The sequence below is a fragment of the Bos javanicus genome, chromosome 11 (genome assembly GCF_032452875.1).
Source record: "Bos javanicus breed banteng chromosome 11, ARS-OSU_banteng_1.0, whole genome shotgun sequence".
In the NCBI taxonomy this organism is placed as follows: Eukaryota; Metazoa; Chordata; class Mammalia; order Artiodactyla; family Bovidae; genus Bos; species Bos javanicus.
Window position 1 is genome coordinate 100,163,588 of NC_083878.1, and position 27,767 is coordinate 100,191,354.

Consider the following 27,767-nt stretch of genomic DNA (forward strand, 5'->3'; position numbering starts at 1 on the left):
CTTGAATACATTTTTCTAACCAAGTCTTGTCTTTAAGAAAGGAACAAAAATACAGACCATACAAAGATTTTGTGGTCTTAAATGAGATAATGTGCACAAAGACCCTGATGCTAGGAAAGACTGAAGGCAAAAGGAGAAGGGTGTGGTAGAGGGTGAGATGTGTTAGACAGCATCTGACACAATGGACATGAATTTGAGCAAACTCTAGGAGACAATGGAGGACAGAGGAGCCTGGTGTGCTGCAGTCCATGGGATCACAAAGTGTAGGACATGACTTAGTGACTAAACAACAACAACAACATATAGAGTACTTAGCAGAATATTTGGCAAACTTAACTGCTTGATAAATAGATTAACTATTATCTCATTTGTGGATTTCTAAGACAATAAAGTTTCTTGTTCTAAGCTTCTTCATCTGTAAAATTGTGTAGTAAGATCAGACGAGAATTTTGTTCATAGAAGTAAGATGACATATCCATAATACATGGCTAAAAATCTTAGGTTGTAGAAAGAAATTAAACTACCAACTAGTAAACATTGCCTTTCTATCTTCCTGGCTACACCTTAGTGCCCTACTTTTGTTCTTACAGAGGGTGTGACAGAACCTGTACTAGTTTTTGACCTCCCAGCAGTGCAGATTCTTGAGTCAGGAAGATCTGCTGGAGAAGGGATAGGCTACCCACTCCAGTATTCTTGGACTTTCCTGTGGCTCAGCTGGTGAAGAATCTGCCTGTAATGCAGGAGACCTGGCTTGGGAAGATCCCCTGGAGAAGGGAAACGCTACCCACTCCAGTATTTTGGCCTGGAGAATTCCACGGACAACCCAACTGAGCCACTTTCACTTTCAAGAATTCATAGATTCATGACTTGGAGATTGCACAGCTAAAAGATCTGGGACTCTCACTCCTCTACTCTGTACTTCCCCTCCTGATTTTTGTTAACCTGAGTGCAGCAGTTTATTCACTTTATCTTCATTTAGATATATCATGTTAACTTCAGTTCCTAGTTCCAGTTAAAAAGATTAGGAATCTGATTCTGTCATAAAACACTGATAGTCATGCAGTATTGGGGGATTCCTTGTGGTTTTTATTTTCTTCTCTTTTGTTTAAATGATTGCCCACAAAGAGCATGCATTGTGTGGCAAGCCAAAAAAAAAAAGCAAAACAAAAATACACCGAAAAACTAAATAAACCTAGCTAGTCTATTGGTAATTTTAATAAGCATTATCTTTTTTTATAACTCCATGATCAAAATAGCGATTTGGAGGGAACAAACTACTGAATTCTTTCATTAAAGGTCTCTCTACAAATTCAAAAGATTAGAAGCAAGGCAAGTTTCCACACAGGATTAAGAGATTCATACTCTAGTGGTTGGATGAAATAGCATGAAGCGATATAACAGTATTTAGCATTTTCCACGTGATTCCCACTTCAACCTGGAACAAATGACAATCTCTCAACTTCAGTTTGCTTACCAGTAAAGTGTGTGTGTATGTGTGGGGGGGGGGGGGGGGCGGGGAGGTTAATACTTACACCTACCTCCTATCTCATCAGACTGTTCCAAGGATTACATGCAAAAATGCACCCAAAAGGCTTAACGAAGTGCCTGATACGTTGTCCTTGTTTAGTCGCTCAGCTATGTCCGATTCTTTTGCGACCCCATGGACAGGCTCCTTTCTGTCCATAGGATTTCCCAGACAAGAATACTGGAGTGAGTTGCCATTTCCTCCTCCAGGGGATCTTCCCAACCCAAGGATGGAACCAGAGTCTCTGTGTCTCCTGCACCGCAGGTGGCTTCTTTACCGCTGAGCCACTGGGGAAGAAGTACCTCATAAAGGCGCAATAAATTACTAAAACCACCTCATCAAAAATTTGCGTTAAGTGCCTCAAAACACAAAAACAAAACCACCCAAGGACTGATGACAAGCCACGAACTTGGTTTTTCTATCGAGTGAAGGCTGCTCGGGGCAATCGGTCCCATCAACCGCCAGGCACCCAGGAGGCATTCCCCGCCTAGGAACGCCAGGTCCCTCGGTGGGCCGACGGCCGCGCAGGCCCAAGGTCGCTTTCCAAGCTCCGCGGGGCGGAGGCAACGCCGGGGTTTGTCCAGCCCAGCGACTGTTACCATGGCAACCGCCACGGCTACCCACTGCGGGCTCACCTCTTCTGGCTAAACCGAAAAGTCCTCACAGCAGAGGCCAACTGAACGGCCCCGAAGTGTACCCGCCCCGCTCCCGGGACCGCAAACTCCAGGAAAAAGGCTACAATCTCCCCGCCGCTGGCAGCAGAGAGCCCGCTTTCAGGCGCTTCCGGCAGCCGCCGCTCTTTAGCCCCGGAAGTGGGCGGGAGAGGAAGCAGCTGGTGATGCTGGAACAAATATGGCCGCCCCGGCGCCCGTTGGCCTCTCGGGCTCCCGCAGTCCTCGGCTAGCCTCCGGTCTCCGGCTGTTCCCGCTGTTGGGGCTGCTGCAGCTGCTGGCCGAGCCCGGCCTGGGCCGCGTCCACCACCTGGCGCTCAAGGTAAGGGCGACCAGGGCCTTGCAAGACCAGGGCGGGGGACAGAGGCCGAGGCCGCTCCCTGATGCCGAGGGGCAACTTTTGGCCCAGGGGAAGCGGGGGTCGGGGGGTTGTCTATGAGCGATTGGATTCCCGCCTCTATTCCCAGTCGCGGCCTCCCTCTCATAGGGGTCTGTTGGGAACTGTGGGAATGGCGGGAGTCCTCGGTCGGTCTGGAAAGGGTAGGAAGATTCGAACTAAGAGGGAAAGGGGCCGAACTGCGGTGTAACCCCGAAGGACTTTCAGGGGGCTGTGCTTGCAGTCCTGTTGGCTTCCCTGACTTCCTTGCCTAGAGCAACTTGATCTTCCTCCTCCCTTTCATCTCCAACTTCTACCCCCGACTTCGCTCGTCCGCCGTCTCCTTTGGTCCATCCCCCTGGTGCCTGGCAGTTGGAAGGTGCGCGGCAGTTGGAAGGTGCGCGGAACCTTTGCCTCAGTTTCCCTGGTGGGCGTGGCGGTCTCTGGCCTGAGCAAAGTGAGCATCTCCAGGAGGAATTTCAAATCTCGCTTGAAATCCGTTACCGGAAATTTAAGCCCAGCAATGAAAATATGTTTTTGATTAGAGGCCCTTTTTATCCCTCGCTTCTGTCATTGTCTGTCTAGGGAAGAAATTTACGATAGGCCTAGACTGAACCCTTTGTATCCTGCTTTTTAATTCAAAACATGCCTCCAGGCGATTTAGCTGGTTAATATATGAGACCAGGAAAAATAAATCGTTGTGACCCCAAACCTTGTACATAATTTTCATTCTGTAAGGTATTCTTAGCAGAATGAGGTTTCAGCAGTGAGAAAGTTTATCTTATTAAAACCCAGTACATTAACAAAGCAATGTATTTTGTGACTATAGTTTAAAGAATACAGAATCTGGATTAAAAAAACCTGACTAGACCCATACTGTTATTTGTAAACAATAAATATCCTGATTAAAATGGTTGTCAACTGCAGGGAGAGAAGTGAGTCTTGGCTCCTTTTGAGAATATGCTGAAAGATATTGAATCTCTTCCCAGAAAATGCAGGTAGAAATGTAGGCAAAACTTCTTGGAATTTATAGGGCTTTGTAATCCTGCCAAAGCTTATCCATAGGTCTTAGTCCCCAGGCCTGTGACTCCAAGTGATGAACTCCTAAAATTCTTTCACTTTATAATTTAGAATCTTGAGTCTTAGGTGAAATCATGTAACTGAGTTTTTGTAGCTTATAAATTAGAGAACAAAACTAATACTGAACCTTGAACGCACTGAACCATGTCTCTTGGCTTTAGGCATGTCTAGAATTAAAATGTCAGATGGCCAGCATCATTAGGTAAATATTAACAATATAGAAGGAAAAATATACTACCCTCAATGGGAGAAGCAACCTGAGTTAGTGTAATTCTGGTGATTGATTTCTCCATATTGTGCTACATTGCTTCAGTTCAGTTCAGTTCAGTTCAGTTGCTCAGTCGTGTCCGACTCTTTGCAACCCCATGAACTGCAGCATGCCAGGCCTCCCTGTCTGTCACCAACTCCCAGAGTTCACTCAGACTCACATCCATCGAGTTGGTGATGCCATCCAGCCATCTCATCCTCTGTCGTCCCCTTTTCCTCCTGCCCCCAATCCCTCCCAGCATCAGAGTCTTTTCCAATGAGTCAGCTCTTCGCATGAGGTGGCCAAAGTACTGGAGTTTCAGCTTTAGCATCATTCCTTCCAAAGAAATCCCAGGGCTGATCTCCTTCAGAATGGACTGGTTGGATCTCCTTGCAGTCCAAGGGACTCTCAAGAGTCTTCTCCAACACCACAGTTCAAAAGCATCAATTCTTCGGCGCTCAGCTTTCTTCACAGTCCAACTCTCACATCCATACATGACTACTAGAAAAACCATAGCCTTGACTAGACGGACCTTTGTTGGCAAAGTAATGTCTCTGCTTTTGAATATGCTATCTAGGTTGGTCATAACTTTACTTCCAAGGAGTAAGCTACATTGCTTAATGTTTTTCATCTTTGTTTTCTCAAATACTAGGTGCCTGTTCCATAATCAGTATTGTACTTGTTTCTCTCCTCTTAAACAGTCTGACATTTTGCCCAAGAAAGTGAAGTCACCTGAAGGGAGCTTGTCAGAGCAGCAACGTTAGATTGTCTTATTTTGCTTGAGATTGAGAGAGAATTTCAGCCACACACCAGAATAGAAAGAATAGTATAGTGAATTCCCATGTAGCTGTAACCATTAACCAGTGGCTAATTCTGCTCTATCCCCACATGCATCCCTTCTCAGGTGCATTCTTTATTTTTTAACTAGAAAACAAATCTTTTTTTCTGTTTAATGTGTTTACTTATGTGGCTGCCTCTGGTCTTAGTTGAAGCAAGTGGGGTCTCAGTTCCCCAACCATGATCGAACCGACATCCCCTGCACTGCAAGGCAGAGTTTCAACCGCCAGGTCACCAGAGACGTCCCCCTTTCATTCTTTATTCCGTTTCCTCATTCCATGTTACATTTCCCATTCTTCTTCTAGTCTTCTCAAATTCCTTGTCTTTTGTTTTTTAGCTTCCTTAACTTTTGGAAACTCTTGAGGCATAGTTTGTATACATTAAAATCCATACATTGTAAATGCACAATTTAGTGCTTGTTGGTAAATTGACTGAGTTATGCAGCTGTCACCACAATCCAGCCATAGAACATTTCCATCACCCGTGTAAGAGCTCTTTTGTTGGTTTACAGTTAATTCCTAGTCCGACCTCCAGCCCCAGACAACCACTAATCTACTTTCTGTCTCTATAGATTTGCCCTTTCTGAGTGTTTCAAATAAATGGAGTCACACAGTATATGGTCCTTTTTGTCTGGCTTCTTTTACTTATGTTATTGAGGTTCATCCATGTTGTACTGTGTATTAGCAATTCATTCCTTTTAATGGCCAAATAGTTTTTCATTGTATGAATATATCACCTATGCTCAGCCATTTACTAGGACATTTGAACGTTTGGGTTTCCATTTTTGGCTGTTGTGAGTAATATTGCTGCAAACATTTACATGCAAGTCTTTGGGAAACATGTTTTCGTTTTGGGGGGTTGATAGCTAGGAGTGGAGTAGAATGGTTGGGTCATTGTTGGTAGATAGCTTCCCGGGTGGCTCAGATGGTAAAGAATCCACCTGCCAGTGCAGGAGACACAGAGATGTGGATTCGATCCCTGGGTTGGGAAGATCCCCTGGGGTAAGAAATGGCAACCTGTTCCAGTATTCTTTGGGCTTCTCTGGTGGCTCAGAAGGTAAAGAATCTGCCTGCAATGCAGGAGATTGGAGTTCAATCCTTGGATTGGGAAGATCCCCTGAAGAAGGGAATGGCTACCCGCTCCAGTATTCCTGCCTGGAAAATCCCATGGACAGAGGAGCCTGGCATGCTACAATCCATGGGGTCACAAAAGAGTCAGACACGACTGAGCGACTAACACTTGCACTTTTTTTTTTCATGGTAGATCTATATTTAACTTCTTAAGAAACTGCCAAAGTACTTTCTAAAGCAACAGTACCATTTTGCAGTCCTACCAGCAATTTGTGAGGGTTCTGCTTTCAACATATATGCCAACATTTGTCCTTCTCATATTATTTTCGAGTCAATCAAAGTCATCATATTGTTTGATCCTTAAAATCCATAAATGTTTCAGTATATATTTCAGTATGTACCTATAAGAAATAGGGACTCTTAAAAACGTAACTGCAGTATCAGATGACACCCTTATGGTTTCAGCCATAAGGCTTTCAGGCGAAGAGGCACTAAAGAGCCTCTTGATGAAGGTGAAAGAGGAGCGTGAAAAAGCTGGCTTAAAACTCAACATTCAAAAACTAAGATCATGGCATTCGGTCCCATCACTTCATGGCAAATAGTTGTGGAAAAAATGGAAACAGTGACAGATTTTTCTTGGGCTCCAAAATCACTGCAAATGGTGACTGCAGCCATGAAATTAAGAAACACTTGCTCCTTGGAAGAAAAGCTATGACCAACCTAGACAGCATATTAAAAAGCAGTGACATTACTTTGCCAACAAAGGTCTGTCTAGTCAAAGCTGTGGTTTTTCTAGTAGTCGTGTATGGATGTGAGAGTTGGACCATAAAGAAGGCTGAGCATTGAAGAATTGATCCTTTTGAATGGTGTTGGAGAAGACTCTTGAGAGTCCCTTGGACTGCAAGGAGATCAAACCAGTCAATCCTAAGGAAATCAATCCTGAATATTCATTGGAGGGACTGATGCTGAGGCTGAAGCTCCACTTTGGCCACTTGATGAGAAGAACTGACTTACTGGAGAAGATGCTGATGCTAGGAAAGACTGAAGGCAGGAGGAGAAGGGGATGACAGAGGATGAGATGGTTGGATGGCATCACTGACTCAATGGACACCAGTTTGAGCTAGCTCTGGGAGATGGTGAAGGACAGGGAAGCCTGGTGTGCTGCAGTCCATGGGATTGCAAAGAATTAGACGTGACTGAGTGACTGAACAACAACGACAACAATGTCGTTTTAACAGAAAGAAAGATAATGTTTAATATCATGAAATACCAAATCAGGTTCAAATTTCCATTGGTCATAAATGGATTTAAACTTTTTAAAAATCAGAATCTAAGTAGTGTCCTCACATTATGATTGGTTAATATACCTCTCTGTCTGTGTTGATCTGGGGGGGGCGGCTCACTCCTTCCAGCTCCCCTGTCCTGGATTTTGCTGATTATTTCCTTGTAGTGTAGTTTAGTATGTTCATCTATGCTTCCGTCCTGTGTGACCTAGATTTGCTGGATTATGTGTGTTTAAGAAAAACTAGAAATCCAGGCTTTCAAGTGAAACTAGCTAGCTCAAACTCAAATTTAAAAACAAAAACAAAGCACTGTGTTGGCCACATGTAGCACATTTGTGGGCCAGCATAGTCAGTGGATCGCCAGTTGAGGAGCTGTTTAAAATAAAGAAGTGGCCAGGTAGGTGACCATAAGCTAGCTCAGTTAAATGTTACTCTGTTTTCTAAAATTCAGTTTGTGAGAAAACCTAAATTGACGTATCATTACCCCACTTGCTTTATATTTGAAAGCAGTCTAAAATGTGAAGTTATTGAGGAACGTAAACCATTTCTTATATTCCAATATTTAGTGAAAAGTTTAAAACAACTTTCTAAAATAACGGGGAAAAGGAGAAAAATATAGTAGCTGTCTATAAGGGTTATGGGAATTTTTTTTTTTTTTTAGTTTTGTCTCCAGCTCTGCCCTTTCTTCTGAGCTCTGGACAAGTGTATCCAGTTTCTTAACCCCCATTTCCACTTAAGTGGCTCATAATCATCTCTGTATGTTAGAAACATCCTCACCCTTCACCCCCAATCTGTACGTACTCTTTGTCCAGTTTTTCTTTTCTTAGTAACTGGGACCACCAGCTACTCATTTTCTTAAGTCAGAAATCTTTTATTCTTATCTTCTCATCACCAAGTTTCATAGATTTGTGTTGTAAATACAAAGCTCTCCAATCCATTCACTGCTGTCATTGCCACTGTGACTGATAGGTCTAGGCCATCCTTGGACCAGGGAGGTCTCCTCATACCTGTTTTCCTAGCATTATCTTAGTTCCTATTTTGTTTTGTAGCCTTATCTTCCTAAAAGCCAAAGCCAGTCATGACACTCCCCTTTTAAGCCCATTGGTGGCACCCTGTGCCCCTGAGGGGGAACTCTCAGTGCTTCGACTGCCAGTCTCCTCTCTGCTGTCATTGCCCTGCCTTTCTTTAATTTCTTAGTTCATATGTGTGCAGTTTCCTGAATTTTTTTAATGTCTGAATGTACCCAGGTAACCAGCACCCAGGTCAAGAAGAAGGACTTTACTAATACCCCAGAAGCCCCCTTGATTGTCTCTCCCAGTCACTAAAAGTCTTATAATACCCAGCACACATCAAAACAGGAGAAGGAGCAAGGTCTTATCCTGCTCAGTTTTGAACCATAATGGCACGTGACTCTGTAGTGGGGATCAAGCAGATCGATGGGGCAGAATTGGAAGCGCAGATGAGAGATTCATCCTAGTGCAAACTTGATGTGCAGCAGAGGCGGCACCGTAGGGCAGTGAAAGTTAGGACAGATCGCTCTGGAGTGGCCTCAGGACACCTCGCTGGTCTCCATGGGAGTAGGGGTGGGGAAAGAGATGCTATCCCACAAACAAAATATATTCCAGGTGAATTACAGACTAAATGTGAAAACAGAACTCTCAAACTTCTGGAATAACATATCGTGAATATTTTTGGGCTTCCCTGATAGCTCAGTTGGTAAAGAATCCACCTGCAATGCAGGAGATCCCGGTTCAATTCCTGGATCGGGAAGATCCTCTGGAGAAGGGATAGGCCACCTACTCCAGTATTCTTGGGCTGCCCTTGTGGCTCAGCTGGTAAAGAATTCATCTGCAATGTGGGAGACCTGGGTTTGATCCCTGGGTTGGGAAGATCCCCTGGAGAAGGGAAAAGCTACCCACTCCAGTATTCTGGCCTGGAGAATTCCATGGACTATACATGGGTCGCAAAGAGGCAGACACAACTGACTGACTTTCACTATCACAAATATTTTAGACTTTGGGGTAGAGAAGGACGTTTTTTAAAAGACATTTAAAATTGTTATCAGGAATAAACATTGAATTTTTAGAAATTTTATTGAAATATAGTTGATTTGCAGTGTTAACTTCTGTGAACAGCAGAGTGACTCAGTTATGCATACATATTTTCTTCTCCGTATTCTTTATCATTGTGGTTTACCGCAGGGTACTGACTACAGTTCCCTGGGTTATACAGTAGGCGCTTGTTGTTTATCCATCCTATGGTATATAATAGTTTGCATCTATTAATTCCAAACTTTCAGTACTTCCCTCCCCCACACCCCTGATAGATTTTTTTGAAGATGAAAACTGTCAGGAATAAAGATCAATAGATTTTCTCTTACAAAATATAAAAAGACTTGTATAACGAAAGATACCACAGTTTAAAAAAGAGACCGGGAAAAGATACTTGCAGCATCAAAGTCAAAATTAGTACCCAGAATATATAAAGAATTTAAGGGAAAAAATCCAAAAGGAAAATGGACATATGATGTTTATTTATTTAGTTTTCTAAATTTTTACTTTTTAGGCCACGCTGCCTGGCGTGCGGGATCTTAACTTTTCCAACCAGGGTTGGAACCTGCATTGGAAGTGCAAAGTCTTAACCACTGGACTGCTGGGGAAGTCTGACATATGATATGGGTTTTTTTGGGGCGGTGGGGGGAAAACAATTTTATTTTTTAATTTTTTTTTATGATATGTTTTTAAAAAAGCATTTTACAAAACAAAAACTCAAATGGCTAATAAACCTAGATGAGGTGCTCAAACTCATGAAGTACCAGGAAATGCAAATTGAATCATCAATATTGATTTTCCCCCAAACTGGGAAAAATGAAATGTCTAATGACATCAAGGTTCAGTAAGGATGTAAGGAAACTTTCTTATGCTTTGGAAATTCATTTGTCAATTTCTACTAAAATTGAAAATGTGCACACCCTGTGTCCTAGGATTTTCCATCTAGATGTATATACCCTTAATCCCCACCCAGATAATACATAGCGTATGTGCAAGGGGGGCTTCTCTGGTGGTCCAGTGGTTGAGAATCCACCTTGCAATATAAGGAACACCAGTTGGATCCCCGATCGGGGAAAGTCCCACATGCCACGGAGCAGCTGAGCCTGTGCATCACAGCTACTGAGTGCATTCTAGAGCGAGAGAACCACAACTGCTGAGCCCACTTGCTGCAGCTGCGGAAGCCTGCATGCCCTAGAACCCATGCTCCGCAAAAAGAGAAGCCCCTGCAGGCAGGAGCCTGTGCACCGCAACTAGAGAAAGCCTGTGTGTAGCAGTGAGGACCCAGCACAGCCAAAGCATAAGAGAAATAAATACGTCTTAAAAATAGCACAGTTTAAAGAAAAAAAAAAAAAAAAGATATGTACAAGGAATTCTCGTAACAGTGTTGTCACAGCAAATGATTGGAAATTACCTGAATGCCCAGGAGTGATTGGGCTTTACCTGAATGCCCAGGTGATGCTTTGGGGAAATAGATGTACATGCGATGGAACACAAGCAGATAAAATGAGGAACCAGAGCATATTCAATGTGTCAACACAGATAGGGCCTCAAAGAATGCAATGCTGTCTGAAAAATGCATGTTGCCAGATGTGCACATACATTGTAACACAGTTTATCAAACTTTTAAAAACATCATGATACTGTATTGATGTTTATGGTTATGGATATGAACTTGGGAAGGGATGGTCGAGGGGAATAGGATTTATTCTCTTCCTCTTCCTGCTCCTTGCCCTCTCTGTGTTCTGATGGTTCTGAAGCAGCTTCGATGTAGACATGTCGTAATTGTGAGCAGTGGGTAGATGGATATTTGTTGTTATTCCTTTTATTTTTCTACAGCGAAGGGGATTTTGAGCCTCCTGGGGGAAAGGGCTCTCTTGTCTCGCTGACCATTGATTGTCCTTGGGGAGATTTCTGGCTTCCCTGTGGTGGAAGAAGAGGTTTCCTTATTCCTGGACTGTAAGAAGGCTGTTGGGAGACTTTTTTTTTTGAGAGTTGAGTCTTTTATCACTTCTCGGGCCTTAGTCATTAGTGGCATTTTGTAAATACTGGTTTATTTACATTTGAATTAAATCAAAGTTGAATGAGTGATTAGTGTGTTTGACTTTCTTGGTTCCTATTAATCTGAAATTTTGTGTCTTTTATTTGTATAGTGAAATACAGTTTACAGAGTGCCTTCTTTACGTGTATCTTATTTGATGTGGTAACATGATCGCTTAAAAGGGAGTGTTGGAAATTAGGTTAGATGCTAAGTCACTTCAGTCGTGTCTGACTCTGTGCGACCCCATAGACGGCAGCCACCAGGCTCCCCCATCCCTGGGATTCTCCAGGCAAGAACACTGGAGTGGGTTGCCATTTCCTTCTCCAAGGTTAGATGAGGGTCCTGCAATTAATATATTGCTGGCAAATAATAATTGTTGAAAATAACTATTTTTTAGTGATTATAGGTTAGTACATGGTCTTTGTTAGGAATTTAGAAAATACAGATTCCTAACAAAGACCATGTACTAATTTATTTCCCATGTTAGCAAGGTAATGCTCAAAATCCTTCAAGCTAGGCTTTGGCAGTTCATAAACTGAGAAATTCCAGATGTACAAGCTGGATTTAGAAAAGGGAGAGGAACCAGAGATCAAATTGCCAGTGTTCTTTGGATTATAGAGAAAGCAAGGGAATTCCAAAAGAAATCTGCTTCATTGACTACACTAAAGCCTTTGTGTGGATCACAGTAAACTGGAAAACTCTTCCAGAGATAGGAACACCAGACCACCTTACCTATGTCCTGAGAAACGTGTAGGCAGGACAAGAAGCAACAGAACCTTACATGGAACAACTGACTGGTTCAGAATTGGGAAAGGAGTACGTCAAGGCTGTATATTGTCACTCTGCTTATTTAATCTCTATACAGAGTATATCATGCGAAATGCTGGACTGAGTGCCTCTCAAGCTGGAATCAAGATTGCTGGGAGAAATATCTACAACCTCAGATAATGCAGATGATACCACTCTAATGGCAGAAAGCAAAGAGGAACTAAAGAACCTCTTGATGAGGGTGAAAGAGGAGAGTGAAAAAGCTGGCTTAAAACTCAACATTCAATAAACTCAGATTATGGCTTCTGGTCACATCACTTCATGGCAAGCAGATGAGGAAAAGTGGAAACAGTGACAGATTTTATATTCTTGGGCTCCAAAATCACTGTGGACGGTGACTGCCACCATGAAATTAAAAGACATTTGCTCCTTGGAAGAAAAGCTATGACAAACCTAGATAGTATATTAAAAAACAGAGACATAGCTTTGCCAACAAAGGTCTGTACAGTCAAAGCTGTGGTTTTTCCTGTAGTTGTGTATGGATGTGGGAGTTAGACCATGAGGAAGGCAGAGCACCGAAGAACTGATGCTTTTGAAGTGTGGTCCCTTGGACAGCAAGCAAGATCAAACCAGTCTACAAGCCTAAAGAAAATCAGTCCTGAATATTCATGTATTCATTGGAAGGCCTGATGCTGAAGCTCCAGTACTTTGGCAACTTGATGCAAAGAGCCAACTCATTTGCAAAGACCCTGATCCTTGGAAAGATTGAGGGCAGGAGGAGAAGGGGATGATGGAAGATGAGATGGTTGGATGGCATCATCAACTCAATGGGCATGAGTTTGAGGCAACTCTGGTAGATGGCGAAGGACAGGGAAGCCTGGTGTGCTGCAGTCCTTGGGGTTGCAAAGAGTCAGATGTGACTGAGCGACTGAACAACAAAGTGAAAGAAACAATGAACAGAATTTTAAAATACAAACGGAAAACAAACACTAGCAAAAATAATGGTGTGGATTTGGGGAAGAACCAAATCCAAGTTTTAGAAAAATACTTAGCCTAGTGTTTTGTATTTAGGATCTATGTGATAACTGAACATTTGGGCAGATAATTCCCAATATGAAACTCATGACTTTACACAACGTGAAGTGCCTTTGTGGAACCTCAGCTTTGGGAGTATCCACTGATCCCATTGTTCTCTTGGACTTAAAATTTGTGGACTGAGCTGAGATTGGAGTCACAACTCTGAGACAGTTTCAAGTAATGGGCAGGTGTCTCTTGTTCTTCGGGGGGAGGAGCCAAGTGTATTCTTGGAGCAGCTTTGGCTACTTCCCCCTCATCACCCCCCTCCCTGTTTTGAGTGCCTGCTGGATGCCAGGCCTTGTACTTGAAGGAAGGATAGGAGGATGACTAAAACATTGTTCTTCCTTCCCTGGAATTCACGTTCCAGCAGGCCATCGAGTCTGCCCCCGGGACCCTTCCAAATGCACTGGACTGAATCGAATCTATTGTGTGTTTCCCTCTGCAAAATTGTTGCTGTCATATGAATTTCTGATGAGTCTTCTTCAGCTTTTGGAGCAAGATCAAGTCCCACAGTGGTCAGTATTACTGAATATATGGAGACATTGGTTAGCTGACAAGGAACTAGATATCGCAGTTTTCCAAGCAAATGAATAGGTTTACTAATCAACTTCTCCAGATTACTAATTCTTCTACTGCACATCTTTTCAGGATGACGTGAGGCATAAGGTTCATCTGAACACCTTTGGATTCTTCAAGAATGGGTACATGAAGGTGAATGTCAGCAGCCTTTCAGTGAATGAACCTAAAGGAGCCACAGACAAGGACTTCACTGTAAGTGCCTTTCCAGGAGCAAGGGTAAACCCTTTTCTGTTGCTCAGGTAAGAGCGTCCCCCATTTTTAAACATGGAATATTAGAATATGTAGAAAGTTAAACTTGTGAGCAGACAGCAATAGTTTTATTTTTTAACACTGAAGTTACAATTCTTGAATAATTTCAGTTACAGCTGATCCTTCTTACAAAATACACGCTAAGAAAACCGAGAGGAAGGCCAGGCCAAAATAATCACCTTTTCTTCTCTTGGGCTAAGAAAGGTATGGACGTCGGGGCATCAGTGGTAATTCACTTCTACCGTTTTCACCTCCTCTTAGATTGGATTCAGCCTAGACCGAACAAAGAACGATGGCTTTTCTTCGTATCTGGTGAGCATCGAGTGCGTGACCTGACGCCCCCTGCACTTGCGCCCAAGCCCTGGGTGGGAGTGCCCTGCCCCTGTCAGCGCTGCTTCCTGAGGTGGCAGCTTCGACTTCCAGGCGTCTGAGCAGCCGCAGTTGTGTCTTTTGAGTGGAGGCTGGGCCACTTACTTGCTTTGTTCATGTAAACCTTTTGTTCTTGTTGTAGTGTGACTGAATAACATGATGTGTAACTGGGTCTTCCTTCTCAGGATGAAGATGTGAATTACTGTATTTTAAAGAAGCAGTCTGCCTCTGTCACGCTTTTAATCCTAGACATCTCCAGAAGTGAGTAAGTAACGCTAAGATCCTTCAGTTCAACCCTCGAGTAAAGTTGGGGGACTTCGGTAGTTAAGCTAAGACGCGTATCATCTGCCACACGCCAAATACTTTGCCGAGTGCTGGAGATCAGGTGGAGGTGCAGTCCTGGAGGAGCTTCTAGATGAGACAGCAGCGATACCAGTGGTGGCAGCAACCTGGAGGAGCAGTAGGGCAGAGGGACGGTGGTTTGTGGGCAGGAAGGGAAGGCTTCAGAGAAGTGTTGGCGCAGCCAGCTTTCTCGTGAGGAGACTTTGCAGAGGAATAAGAAAGGGAAGTGCATTCCCAGCAAAGAGAACGTGTTGCACCGAGGCAGAGTAGCGTGCGCTAGCATGGCACGTGTTCAGTGAAGTGAGTGTGTTGTTCGCGCCAGCTAAGGGGAAGAGGGAGGTTTCTGCCTATCCCATGCTGGACGTGCTCCCCTTGACGTGTGCGATAGTGCCACCTGAGGGCACGTGTCCACTCCGGCATCGAAACTTGCGGGCCCCTCCTCAGGCGGGATGGGTCTCACACAATTGGGGTCTGGTCAGCAGGGAGAGGGAGGACATGCACCTTTCATGGGCTGCGAGTCGTTTTTCTGCCCTTCGCTTGCTCCCCGAGGCCTGTTTTAACGTCTTACTGGGTTTTTTTAACCTCTTGTTCCTTTTCCCGTGTGCACAAAGTGCAGGAAAGATGGGGAAAGAATAGTCATTTCTCCTGATTCCCCACGTTAGAATACTCAGTCATTTATATTTCCTTCTAAACTTGTTTCCTAAGTCTAGAACATCTGATTTTAAAAATCCATAGTCATTTTATAATTTTATAAGCGTCCCTGTTCATTCAGCTTGATCATCATCAGTTTGTTGAACACATTACACATACTTAGGGAGGAAATATATACCTCAGAATCAAATGGTTGCTACAGACTCAAACTTTGGAGTGGGGCTGCCCCAGCTGCTGACTAGCTTGCTACTCTTGGGCAAGTTCTTTAACCTTTTAGCTTCCATTTCAGCATCTGTAAAAGGCAGATAATAGAATCTGTATCCAGTCCATCACGGACTGCATGAGATGATGGGCTTAGAGCTGGAAACAACACCTAACTGACAACACCTACCCGCCGTAAGCTTTACTTTGATCTCTTTCTCTTTTTCTTCTGTCTTACTTGAATATAGAGTGAAAATAAGATCTCCACCAGAAGCTGGTGCCCAGTTACCAAAGATCATCTTTACCAAGGATGAGAAGGTTGTTGGTCAGAGCCAGGAGCCTGGTGTTAACCCTGTCTCATCAGGCAGCCAGGCTCCGAAAGAACAAGGTAACTGTAAGGTAGACACTAGCCTTTCCTTCACTACCTTGCTTCCTAGATCCATTTTTGTTCCTACTTAAAAACAAACATGATTTTATTTAGCGTTATTTTACTTTTGAGGTGATATAAAAATGCATAACAAAGAAAAATACAGGAAAGATGGAGAAAGAATAGTCATTTTTCCTTATTCTCTATGTTAGAATAATCAGTAATTTCTATTTCCTTCTAAACTTGTTTCCTAAGTCTAGAACATTTGATTTTAAAAATTAATAGTCATCTTATAATTTTATAAGATCCCTGTTCACTCAGCTTAAAAATTTTTTTATACTTATCAGATGCCCCATTAAATGGATACTATAGTTTGCTTGGCATTTTCCCTTAAAGAGACATAGTTCTATTTTGATGCTATTATAAAGCATTGCTGCATCAGACGTCTTTATTTGTAGATTTTTTTTTTTTTTCATATGTAGAACGTTTTTTTTTAGGCTGAGTTCCAGGAACTGGAATTTCTGGTTCAAAAGATATGAATACTTTTGGGAACATTGATACATATTTTCATTCCTTTCCACATGAGTTGTGTGAATTTATACTCCTTTTAGGAAATATATAATCATAGCACCCACATCACCAAGTCCTAGCCAGCAGTGGGTTTTTGGTTGTGTTTGTTTTTTAAATCCTAAAGTGAAAGGCAAAGGGGTGTCCTTGGTTTTGAAGTCACTCTTATCACTGAGATCGCACTTTTTCTCCCTATGTTGATTTACCAGTTTAGATTTATCACCTCTTTTATTGACCATCAGGTTTATCTAGTAATTTATATGAGTTCTTTAAAGATAACTTTATTAGTTACAGTATTATTTATGTATTATTTTCTCAGTTTGTCAACGTTCTAACACACACTAAAAGACGTGCAGAGTGTTCCACGTGTGTGATGGTGCGGCTCCATGTATGTGCACCGTCTTCTCCTCGTCTAGGTTCCTTGAGCTCACGTGACCATTCCCTAGGCAGAACATTTTCGTCCTTCTTTTTATTCTGAAACTCTCTCCCTTCCTATATAGTTTGAGAGTTTCTTCCTCAGAAAGAACGACTTAAGTAAAAATAAGACACAGAGGCCCTCTCTTTTCATTGAAAGAAATCATTAGCAATCTTTACACTCCTTGCTGTGAGAAAAAAGTATGCTTTATGCTAGTAATATTTGCTGTTTTTTCTACATATGTAAATAAATCTCATACGTATATATTTTAAACAGTGATCTGGTTTCAAGTGTCATCACTTAGAAAAAAAGTCATTCCACGTGGTATCTTTGGCAGTTACATGCACTAGGTTATTTAGAGACGATTTCCTTCGTTGATGCTGAGTGTTGCCATTTATTAAATTGTGTTCGTAATAGAACATGTCCAATTTGCGGCTTCTACAGCTCAAGAATGTTTGGGGTTTTGAGGAATTGCAAGTTTGTAAGATGGCATGTGGCCTCACCATTTTGTTTATTTGTTTGAATTATTTGATGTTAGATGAGCTAGAGTCTCATAAAGTGATACCGTAGTATACTTATGAGCTGAATCATGCAATAATATCTTTTAAATGATTCTTCTTTTAGAAAGTGGAAAGTCTAAAAGAAGTACCGTGGATTCAAAGGTAAGAACTAACCCCAACCTGTGCGCTCTCAGCTTTTCCAGGTGTGTGTGCTCACGCGCATGTAGGACTGTCCTTGTGCATATGTATACACACACACACACATCTGCATGCTCAGTCTGCAGGCGGTTGCCTTCTGTTTGGGGAGAGAACTTGGATGCTCTGAAATAATTTCAGAGTAAGACTGAGTGCTGAGTTACACAGCCCTTATGTGATAGAAGCTCAGATGGTGAGGGGAGAGGGAAGTGGGGTATCTGAGAGTCGCCTGGAGGGAGATGTCACTGGGGCTTGAAGTGTGGTGGATTGTTTGGGGAAGAAGATGAGAAAAAAGGGGCTGAAGACCATCATGAGCAAAGACTGGAAGTGGACATGAGCACTGACGAGTGCTGGGCACTGGCCTGCTGAAAGTAAAACATAACATATATTTGGGACCAGAGAGAGGTATCTTAGATTATAGAGGGCCAAAAAATTGAAGATATCGATGCACAGAAAACAGGAAGTCATCGTGTGTCCTTGGTCAGCATGGAACGTGATACCGAACATGTTAAGGGAAAGTCGTTGTTCAGAAGGAGCGTGCAGGGTGGCGGCGGTGAGGGGGCCGGGGACCTGAGAGGGACCAGGAGGAGTGCCGTCGTAACCGTGCGGTTTCGGGTGTTGAGCATCTGAGCCAGCGCCGAGCTTCGGAATGTGGAGGAAGTGAGCAGCAGGCTGGGAGGCCAGGGCGGCGGGGAGCGGGGAGAAGAGGGGGTTGCTTTCCTGCCCCCAGCGAGGTGGGGAACAGAAATAACAGAAGGACACGTGGGAAAGTTTTAGTTTGGGTTATCTTAATATTTGAGTGATGGAGCATCCAGATGGCAGGGTTTCATTGTAACAGCTTTATTGAAGTAAGATTGATAGACTACAAACTGTGCGTATTTGAAGTGGCAGTTGAGTAAGTTCTGACTTGACGTGCACCTGTGAAACCAGCACCACAGCGTATCCGTCCCCTCCTGTCCTGAGGTGCCGCTGACCTGTCCCTAGGTGCTCTCGTGGAGTGTGAGTCTCTGAGGTTCCTGTGTCGTCGCACGTCTCAGTAGTCCTCTCTGTTACTTGGCTGTAGTCCGCTGCGCCCGCGGCAGCGTGTCGGTCGTTTGACGTTGGGCGTGGAGGCGTGGCCTGGGTTGGCGTCCGTTGTCTTACTAAAGCTGTAAGACTGGAGAGGTGCTCAGCGGGGAGCAGGGGGCTGTTGGGGCGACAGGAGACGTAACTGAGAAAAGGAAACGGGTAAAGGTTTACCTTTTTTTGTAAAACAGGATTTCATTCATATTGAAAAGATGGTGAATTTCTTTTCCATTGAGCTTTTGAAGACCAGCGAATCTAGGATTTTAGAAAAACATGTTTTGGAGCTTTGAAATTTTTATTTTTACTAGCATGTTTTTTTGGATGGTCTCATCTAAAATAGGTTGTTAATGTCTTTTTTAGGCAACAGGAGAGAAATCCTTTTCTGTTCATAATAATGATGGGGCGGTTTCATTCCAGGTACGTAATCTCTTTGAGTCAAGCTTTGTAGAATTTATCTCTGCCATGTAAAAGGGTGAATTTTTAAAGAAACTTTCAATTTAGGAATAACAACTTACATATGCTGTGTGCCAGTCATTTGAATATAGGAACTCTCTCCGTAACAAACCTCCAAGGTGGATATTGTTACCCGCTGCTTATCAAACCATGTTTCTCTGAGAGAGAATAACTGTGTATCCAGTGTGAGCATCAAGGCCCAGGTTCCAACCCGGTTCTCCCTGGCTGTCCCCACAACTCTGCCTGTCTAATCCCACACTGCCTCCCATTCAGAGTGTGTCAGAAACCCAGAATTCTCCACCTGAAAGGATGATTGTCATCTTTTGGATGATGTTGTCATTTCAGAGACGAGTTCACTGAGACTTAGAGGCCTGAGTGAGCTGCTCAGCCGTCACCGTCGTTAACTGCACACGAGTGTTCATGCAGCATCACAGCCTGTGTGTGGGGTGTGGGGTAGGACATTGAATTGGATCTCAGAGCCCACATGCTAGGTGGTGACCTTGGACAACTCACTTAACCTCTGAACCTCACTCTTTAATCATCTGAAAATGGAAAATGATGACACCCATCTCACAGGGTGGTTAGGTGTATCATTTTTTAAAAATAAAAGTGCTTTGTAAAGCACTGTACAAATAGTCTCTTACCATTAACTTGTAAGAATAACTACCTCTTTTTCTAAGCAGTTTTCATTGAGGCATCATTTACTTCGAGTGAAATGCGTAGCTCCTGAGTGTGTGGTTCTGTCATTTCTGACAATGGCCTGCACCCCTGCCCTTACCCGTGCTCAAGACTCTCTGTATTTGTACCACTTCTGAAAGGCCCCCGCCCCTGCATCTGCAGGTCTGAGTTCTCACCATAGATTCTTTTGCTGCTGTAACAGTGTTGATGTTATTTAACTTTAGTAGCCATCGGTATTAACAGCTGACTTGAGAGTTTATGGGGTGCTCATCTGCTCTGAACCCTCAGCAGCTTCCCCTCTGTCTCATAGTAGAAGCCCAAGTCCTCCTGCTGGTCTCCGAGCACACGTGGTCTGGCCGCTGTCGACTCTGAGCTCAGTCCTGTCTCCTCCCCGCGCTCTCTGTGTTGCTGTGCTGCAGCCACAGCGGCCGCCGTGCTGCTCCTGGGGAAGGTGAAGCCTGGCTTCTGCTCCCGCAGCCCCCACTGGGGAAGAGCTCGTCCACAGAGTCTTCACGCTTACTTTCTTCCTCCTTCAAGTCTTGGCTCAAATGTCACCTTTTCAGCAAAGCTTCCTCCGGTTGCACTGTTTTAAATGCAGCCCACCGCCCACCCCCCGGCTCTACCTTTTCCCTTAATACTTCTTTCCAGCGTACAGCATACTGTATTTGTTATATTTATTGTTTCTCTGTCTTTAGAAGGTAACTATACGGGCAGGGATTTCTGTCTGCTTTCTTGCTGCTCTGTGTGAAATTCCTTATCTTGGGCCTGGCCCTAGTAGTCTTCCTATCAGTAATTACTGAGATGAATGAATGTATGAACGAATGTCAGACATCCTGCTAAGTATCACACCTTACCTTGTCTCAGTTCATCCTCCCAGCAAGCTATGAAAGTCGGTACTTGTATTAGTCCCCTTTTACAGATGTCTCTTTTTTTCCCTTCTTTAAAATTTTGAGGTACGGTACCTATAGAAGAGTGTATCGTACTTACCTTGAGTATATGTGATTATCAGTAATCACCTTCATAGCCATCACCTGGTACAGGAACTAGACCATGCTTACCATGCCTGTGTCCCTCATGTTCTTTAGAGTGACTCCTGTCATGAAAGATGTTACCATAACCATTTCCTTGTTTTCTTCATTGTTCACCACTTGTATATGTAGCCCTAAACAGTATATTAATATTTTAGACTTGCAGTAAAATGTTCCCTAGAATTGATCAAACAGTCACATTCTGTGATTATATATATGTGTGTATATATATAAATAACATTTTTTGATTTACATTAAGCTTCACTTGAATACATGAAATATATTGAAAAACAAAGAAAAATCTCTAAACATAGTAGATGTAGCCTCTGTTACTGTTGTCTAAAATCATACAGGTACATTTTGATGAGGAAATACTGGTCCTTTAGTTTTTCAAGTACCAGAAGAACCTCCTTTCTTTCTTAGAAGTATTTTTTACCTAAAGGGCAAAACAGTAATGTGTGGGCTTGAAAGCTAGGTAACCGCATCTTAAGTTAGCTCTGCAGACTTCGGCAAAAACCCATCACTGATGGATAGATACGTGATAAGGGAAGTGTAGTAAAGTGTAGAGTCTAGGTAGTGGGTACATAGCTGTTGACCGTATAATCCAGTCTACTTTTCTGTTCGCTTGAAAATCATTAAAATATTAGGAGGGTATCATAGAATAAGAAAAAGTGTATTGGAACTCTGCTCTAGGAGAGTTTGATTAACTTAAGTAAACGGTCTGTTTTCTTCTATTCGTAGTATTCATGATTTCTTTCTGAGATTTAAAAATTTAGCTGAGGATTTGGATATCCTTAAACTTTTTTTTTCTTCATTTTCAGTTTTTCTTTAACATCAGTACTGATGACCAAGAAGGCCTCTACAGTCTTTATTTTCATAAGTGTCTTGGAAGTGACGCTTGGTCTAATGACAAGTTTTCGTTCAGCCTTGATGTGAGTACCATATGAAAACTGCTCCACACAGATGTTGTCAGCTGTGTAAAATGCAAGATGGTTTTTTTCTTTCTAAGAGCAGTTTTAAGAACATTTAAGCAGAGTTAGAGAAAAACATGGCCAGAATAACATTTCTGCCAGTGGCCAGCATACTTCAGCAGAGGATTCTTCAAAAGGAAATATAAGGGATTTATATTAGGATGTGTTTACACTTCAGCCTGTGCATTAAGAATGTGGTTGTTTGGACTTCCTATGTGGTCCAGTGGTTAAGACTCTGCACTAATAAGGCGGGGATGCAGGGAACTGAGACCCCCACACGCCTCAGGGTGCAGCCAAAAAATAAAGTGTCACAGTGTCTATAAGTCATCTATGCTCTGTTTCCTAAAAGAATATGGTTGTTACCTTCCGGTACTCACTTTCTTGAGCTTCTGTGAAATAGCAGAGATTCCAAATTACTGAATATGGGATGATCTGTTTCTGAAAAGTGAAAATAGTCTCATGTTGGTTTCAGATCGAGATCACAGAGAAGAATCCTGACAGCTACCTCTCAGCAGGAGAAATTCCTCTCCCCAAATTATACATTTCCATGGCCTTCTTCTTCTTTCTCTCTGGGACCATCTGGATTCACATCCTTCGAAAACGACGGTAAATTATCACCTTCTTGAGCCCTTCAGCCCCCAGGGTTTGGGGATGTGTTTGTTTAGTTTCACCTGTTGCTGTCTTCCCAACCAGGAGACCTTGTCACTAGCAGTCCCGTCCTCTTCAAAGGGCATCTTCCCTGAAACAAGGGGGACTCTGCAGAAGCCTTACAGTGTGGGAGGCCTTTGCATGCCATGATGTTTGTTTACTTCCTATTGCTTGGTTTAAAAAGCAAATCCAAATACTTCAGTAATATACAATCGAAGTAAAATATATAAGCCAAGTGTTTCCATAGCAAGGTCTGGAGAAGGAAGTGGCAACCCACTGCAGTACTCTTGCCTGGAAAATCCCATGGACGGAGGAGCATGGTAGGCTAGAGTCCACGGGGTCACAAAGAGTTGGACATGACTGAGCGACTGAGCGACTTCACTTTCCATAGCAAGGACACCCCAGCTCAGGACTCAGAGTGAATGCATTGGTCACATTCAGGGGCTATTTGTTCTTAAGACAAGAGGCGTGACCGTGGCCCAGGGCCTGGTGGGAGCCTGGAGCTGCTGCCGAGCTCTGAAGGCCCAGCCAGGGTAGACATTGCCCTCCAGAAGCTCAAGAAAACCTCTTCAAGGCCTACCTGCCTGACTCTTGGCCTTTCTCCTGAAACCCCCGAGGCTTTAACTTCCTCTTCTTGGTATTTGAGGGGAGCAGCAGCGTATGAGTGGAACTAGTGATTAATTCTGTGTCCCTCCCCCAAGGTGGAAACGAAATGCTAGTTTTCAGTTAAAGAATAGTGTTTGTTATAAAGTCCATAAACTTTATAAAGGAAGTATGTAAGGTATGGAAGTAAAGGAAGGTATGGAAATACAGTATCATAATAGAGATTTAAATTCACACAATAAATGAGTACCCCAAATACCAGATGCCTCCTCTGGAGCAGTGGGCCAGAAATGGAGACCTCTAAGCCCTGGTAGCCTGCCTGTCTTCTAGTGGACATGGCTCAGCTTGAATACTGGGCTCTGCTGGGTGCGGTTTGCTGTTTCCTGTTTGTTGTAAATCTTTTACACCCACTGGATGCAAAGAACGTCTTGTTTGCTTGTGAAGGACTCTACATAATCATGTTTGGACTAGAGATCGGGAAACCATTAATAAGAAAAAAAGAATCCTGCAAATTCAGGCCGTAAAAGATGGTGGAGGGTGGTTTTTTTTGTTGTTGTTGTTAAGGTTTTGCTCTTACCTTTAGTAGACAAGTAAGAACTAGGAGTTGGAAACCTGGTTTTCAAATGTAAATGCTGACTGTTGTTGCTACTGATTGAAGTGTACCTGGCTTCACTCTGTAATTCTCTTTTTCCTCAGCTGCAGAACTGAAACAGTCATAATCTGCCATAATCTGCCTTCCTCTCAAAGTCTTAGATCTTCAGATTTCTTATGTGATTTCCCCTGAAATGATGTGTACAAGAGGGCTTTGCAAATCAGAGTGCTATGCAAAGATGAGGCACATGCAAAATAGCTTAGCCAGATGTTCATTGGTATTTTAAATTCCCTTTATTTAGCGAGGCAACAGTCACTGTCACTGGTTCACTTTTATATAAAACCGTGATGACAGTTTAAAACCTGTGGTTAAACGAGGCTGACCTGCTTTGGGCAGTGTATTTTAAACTTCTTGTTGAAGTGTAGTGTAGATCCAGAAACATGTCATTCTGGCCCTCTGCCCACCCCCACCCGCCGTGTTTTTCCAGGAGTCTTGAGCCACGGGGGGTTGGTGATTTGAGTCACATCACGGATGTGCCTCCAGGGCTCTTTGAGAGACTTGCAGCCCCTAGAGTTGGAGGGAGCTGAGAGACTTGGGCCTTGGCTTGTTGAGGCCTCGAGAGGGGAGGTGAGAGCCACAGTTGGCGTCCCGGGCACAGCTGGCCTGGGCCCACGTTGGTCTGCTGTGCCGTCGTGGCCTCTCTCACGTCTGCGAGTTCTGTCGTGGCCCCGGAGCATGGGGAGCCGGGGAGGGAACACGCACAGCTGGCCCGCTTGGAGCCGCTCTCCGCCCAGCACGGTGCTGGGTGTGGTGGTGCCATTTTCAGCAGAGGTTTCTGAGGCCTCGTGAGAGGAGGGTGGTCAGGGTAGAGCCCGTGTGTGAGCCCGGTCGCTGCCCCCCCAGAGCTCGAACTCTTGCCTGCCTTCACCTCCCGTCGCCGCTGTCCCCCAGGCTGCAGGTCGAGAGGGCCAGGCCGTGAGGGTGAGCCTAGCCCTTGCCGGCTCTGCAGCCTGGGTGAGTCTCGTGGCTACTGAGGACCGACAGACTCCTCTGGCCTTGACTTCCCTTTCGACCTTCAAGTAGGTAGGCCCTGGAGCAGGAAAGAACCAGGGAGGAAGCCAGCCCGGAAACTGGTGTGCGTCACTCACGACCCGCCCTCCTTATCGTTCTGTGCAAGGCCCTCTCCTGTTTGACTTCCTGTCCCCTCTCTCGTTCCTTCCCACCCACGGCCAGCCGCCCAAATGTGTTTCGTTTGTGTTTTGGGGTATTTGTGTATCTTGATAAACAAATCACGTTTACTGGTATTGAATGTGTTTTTAATTTATATGAACTGTCCTGTCTGTAGGTATTGTTTTCGTACCTTGTTTCACTTGGTAACATCCTCTTTAAGATGCAGGCACATCGCTGCATGTGCGTCCAGTTCATGGCTGTTCAGCTCCTCCGTGTCATCCAGTGGGCGCCCCGTTTCGCTTGCCCGCCCCCTTCGTGGTGGACCCTTAGCTTGTTCTCATCTCCCTGCTCCCCTACCCTGTCACCCGCCCGCCTGCCTGTCCCCAGACGGCTTGGGCAGCCTCTGAGGTTCATTCCGGAAGGAGGCGCGCTGCGCGTGGGGCGTGCACTTCTTCAGTTTCACCGAGCGCTGCCAGGTTGCTTCCCGCAGGGCCTGGGCGGGTGGTGCTGCTCCCGCACGCGCCAGCACTGACACCTGAGCCGGTGCCTGGTTTTCTCTGGCGTGTCTTCAGCCTCCCGGGCTTCCCCGTGTGACGGCCCGTGTTTGCATTATCCTTCTGCCGGGTTTGCTGTCTGTCCCTGGTTGCTGTGCTTGAGTTCGTGCACATTGGAGTCTCAGTCCCTCGTATGTCTTAAGACATTGGCGATTTCTTTTCCCAGTTGAATTGTTGAGGGAAAATCTTTCACGTTGATGGAGTCGAGGCCATGTAGTTGTAGCCTTCTGGGTCGTGCCTCGTGGATCCTGAGAGGCCCATTCCTACTCCAGATCACAAAATGTCTATTTTCTGTTTAGCAGCCAAATCCCCCTGGGGTATAGGTAAGTGTGAAGCTGAGGTCAGCTTTCTTCATTTATTATATAGGTTTGAGCTGAGGTTGGTTTTTTTTTTCCTCCAGTGCCAGTTATTAAGCAGCCTCTTCTTTTCCCATTGACTTGGTGTCACCTTAAATATTAAGCTTCCATACATGCACAAATCTATCCATAAGCTTTCTAGTCTGTTCTGTTGGTTTATTTCTCTGATGCTCACTGTCCCCCATATTTTAACTGGTGTATCTTTGCAGATTGTCTTGATATCAGAGAGTGGGAATTCCCCCTGTCGCTCTTCCTCAAGTCTTTGCTTTCTTTCATAGGGTTTAAAACTTTTTCTCTGTCATGGTTTTGTGTGTCTCACAGGTTAACTCCTAGGGCGAGGCGGGAAGGGGTAGAGGAATTGAATGTCTGGCAGCCTGAGGGTGGACTAGTGCCCGTAGAGGATGTGGGGGGGAGTGGGTGCTGTGTCTCACTGGCCTGGTGTGTTTGGCAGGTTCCAGCCTTGAGGGGACAGAGAGGGGCACGGTCTTTGACCATCCCTGCTACCTAGCACCAAGCCCACCTCTCCTCTGGGCTAGCAATTTTCCCTAGAGCTGTGCCCAGTCACCTCTGCCTTCTTGGGGATTTTGTGCCATTTTCATAGATCCATCTGCCTCTTTCTTGCCTCTGTGGGCTTTCCAGGGTGGTTTCCGGAGAGGAAACTGGCAACCTGTTTAGATTTCTATCTTATCAGGCCTGGGAACCCATTGTGCATAACTTGGCTCCATTCACAGAGTTGGATTACATGGTAGAGATGACTTGGAACCCCATTCCACGCCTTCTCTGCTGGCAGCAACCACTTTTTAAAAAAGCTTTGTGTTTGTGGTTTGCTTAGATCATATTTACGACTTCCTTATAAATATATGATGGGTGGGGCTTCAGCTATCCTTTGGGAGTGTAAAATTGTCCTTAAATTCTTTTCTTTCTGTTTTATAGGAATGATGTATTTAAAATTCACTGGCTGATGGCTGCCCTTCCTTTCACCAAGTCTCTTTCCTTGGTGTTCCACGCAGTACGTATTCATGTTTTGGAGTCATTTATGAAATACCTATACTATCAGGGAAAATAAGTTGGAAGACAGGCTACATCCAACAACAGATAAAAGAATGCCTTTGCCATGAAGCCTCCTTTGGTCCAGGAAGGGCTGGTCATGGGATAAATCATCATAGCCTCCCTAGTGCTAGACTTAAGACATCTTTAGATATTATCTACAGACTCAGAGTTTTCTCTTGTAGGTGTTTATTTTTTCACCCTTCTAGTCATTTCTTGAGATTAGAGGGCCACCTCATGAATTGTTTCCACAGCTTCCTTTATTTTTTGAAATATTCCCCCATGTTCCCATTTGATTTGAAATTCACTGTTAGCATACTTGTTTGAGAGGAAACTGACACTCTAAAGATTGAGGCATAAGAATTGAGTCAAGCTCTGAATGTTTAGTGCCGATGCAGACTGAAATGAGCCAGCCCGTGGGAGACAATCACAGCTTCCCCACTTTGTACGCCTGCGAGATATCTGTGGGCCCCATCTGTGAGGGTGACAGTCTCCAGACTCTCAGGAGCCTACTGCCCTTAAAAATGTTGTCCTAGAAAAAGTAATAACGTATCCAGTTGTAGTTTCAAGAAATGACGATTATTTGGCTAGTTTCCCATTTGGATTAAGGTAAAAAGATTCCTTCTGGAATCATGCAGATGACGAGTCATGGGATTCTTGGGTCACTTTCATATCCAGACAGCCACGTGAGGAGGAATGAAAGGTGCACGAAGGAACTGATGTCAGCTTTGGGCGTCCTGCCTGCAAGCATTTGGGGCACTACTGAAGCTGGCCACTTTAGTGGAAATTCATTGGTAGCTTCAGGTAGCTCTAAATTTACAGGTTTGGTTCTTTTTTTCCCCCCAAAGAAAATAGAGTTGAAGCTGGGTGGTTCCACATAGGTTTTTTAACTGAGTTATTTCTTATGTAAGCAGCAAGGCTATGAGAGAGAAAGCTGTTGCCTGGGATTGAAAATACCTGTGACATTTGGAGGATTTTTTTGTTTTTTGGTTTTTTACATCTTTACTTTTATATATTAATTCATTAATTAGCCATTTAGTACCGCTTGCGGAATCTCAGTTTCCCTGCCCAAGGATTGAACCCGGGACCCAGCAGTGAAAACCTGGACTCCTAACTACCAGGGACTCCCTTGGAGATTTCTTAT

At 44.0% G+C, this 27,767-nt stretch overlaps 1 protein-coding gene across 1 annotated transcript in view; it reads left to right on the top strand.

The window, feature by feature from the left end:
- The first annotated feature begins 2,046 nt into the window (after positions 1 to 2,046).
- GPR107 (G protein-coupled receptor 107) overlaps positions 2,047 to 27,767 on the top strand; it is a 58,890-nt gene continuing 33,169 nt past the window's right edge. Inside the window, exons 1-10 of the mRNA XM_061433838.1 lie at positions 2,047 to 2,518; positions 13,672 to 13,794; positions 14,113 to 14,163; positions 14,406 to 14,485; positions 15,663 to 15,802; positions 17,388 to 17,425; positions 18,884 to 18,940; positions 21,504 to 21,614; positions 22,126 to 22,259; positions 26,510 to 26,585. Of these exons, the coding sequence (XP_061289822.1) occupies positions 2,378 to 2,518; positions 13,672 to 13,794; positions 14,113 to 14,163; positions 14,406 to 14,485; positions 15,663 to 15,802; positions 17,388 to 17,425; positions 18,884 to 18,940; positions 21,504 to 21,614; positions 22,126 to 22,259; positions 26,510 to 26,585 (951 nt within the window). The 5' untranslated portion in view covers positions 2,047 to 2,377. The remainder of the gene's footprint in view (positions 2,519 to 13,671; positions 13,795 to 14,112; positions 14,164 to 14,405; positions 14,486 to 15,662; positions 15,803 to 17,387; positions 17,426 to 18,883; positions 18,941 to 21,503; positions 21,615 to 22,125; positions 22,260 to 26,509; positions 26,586 to 27,767) is intronic.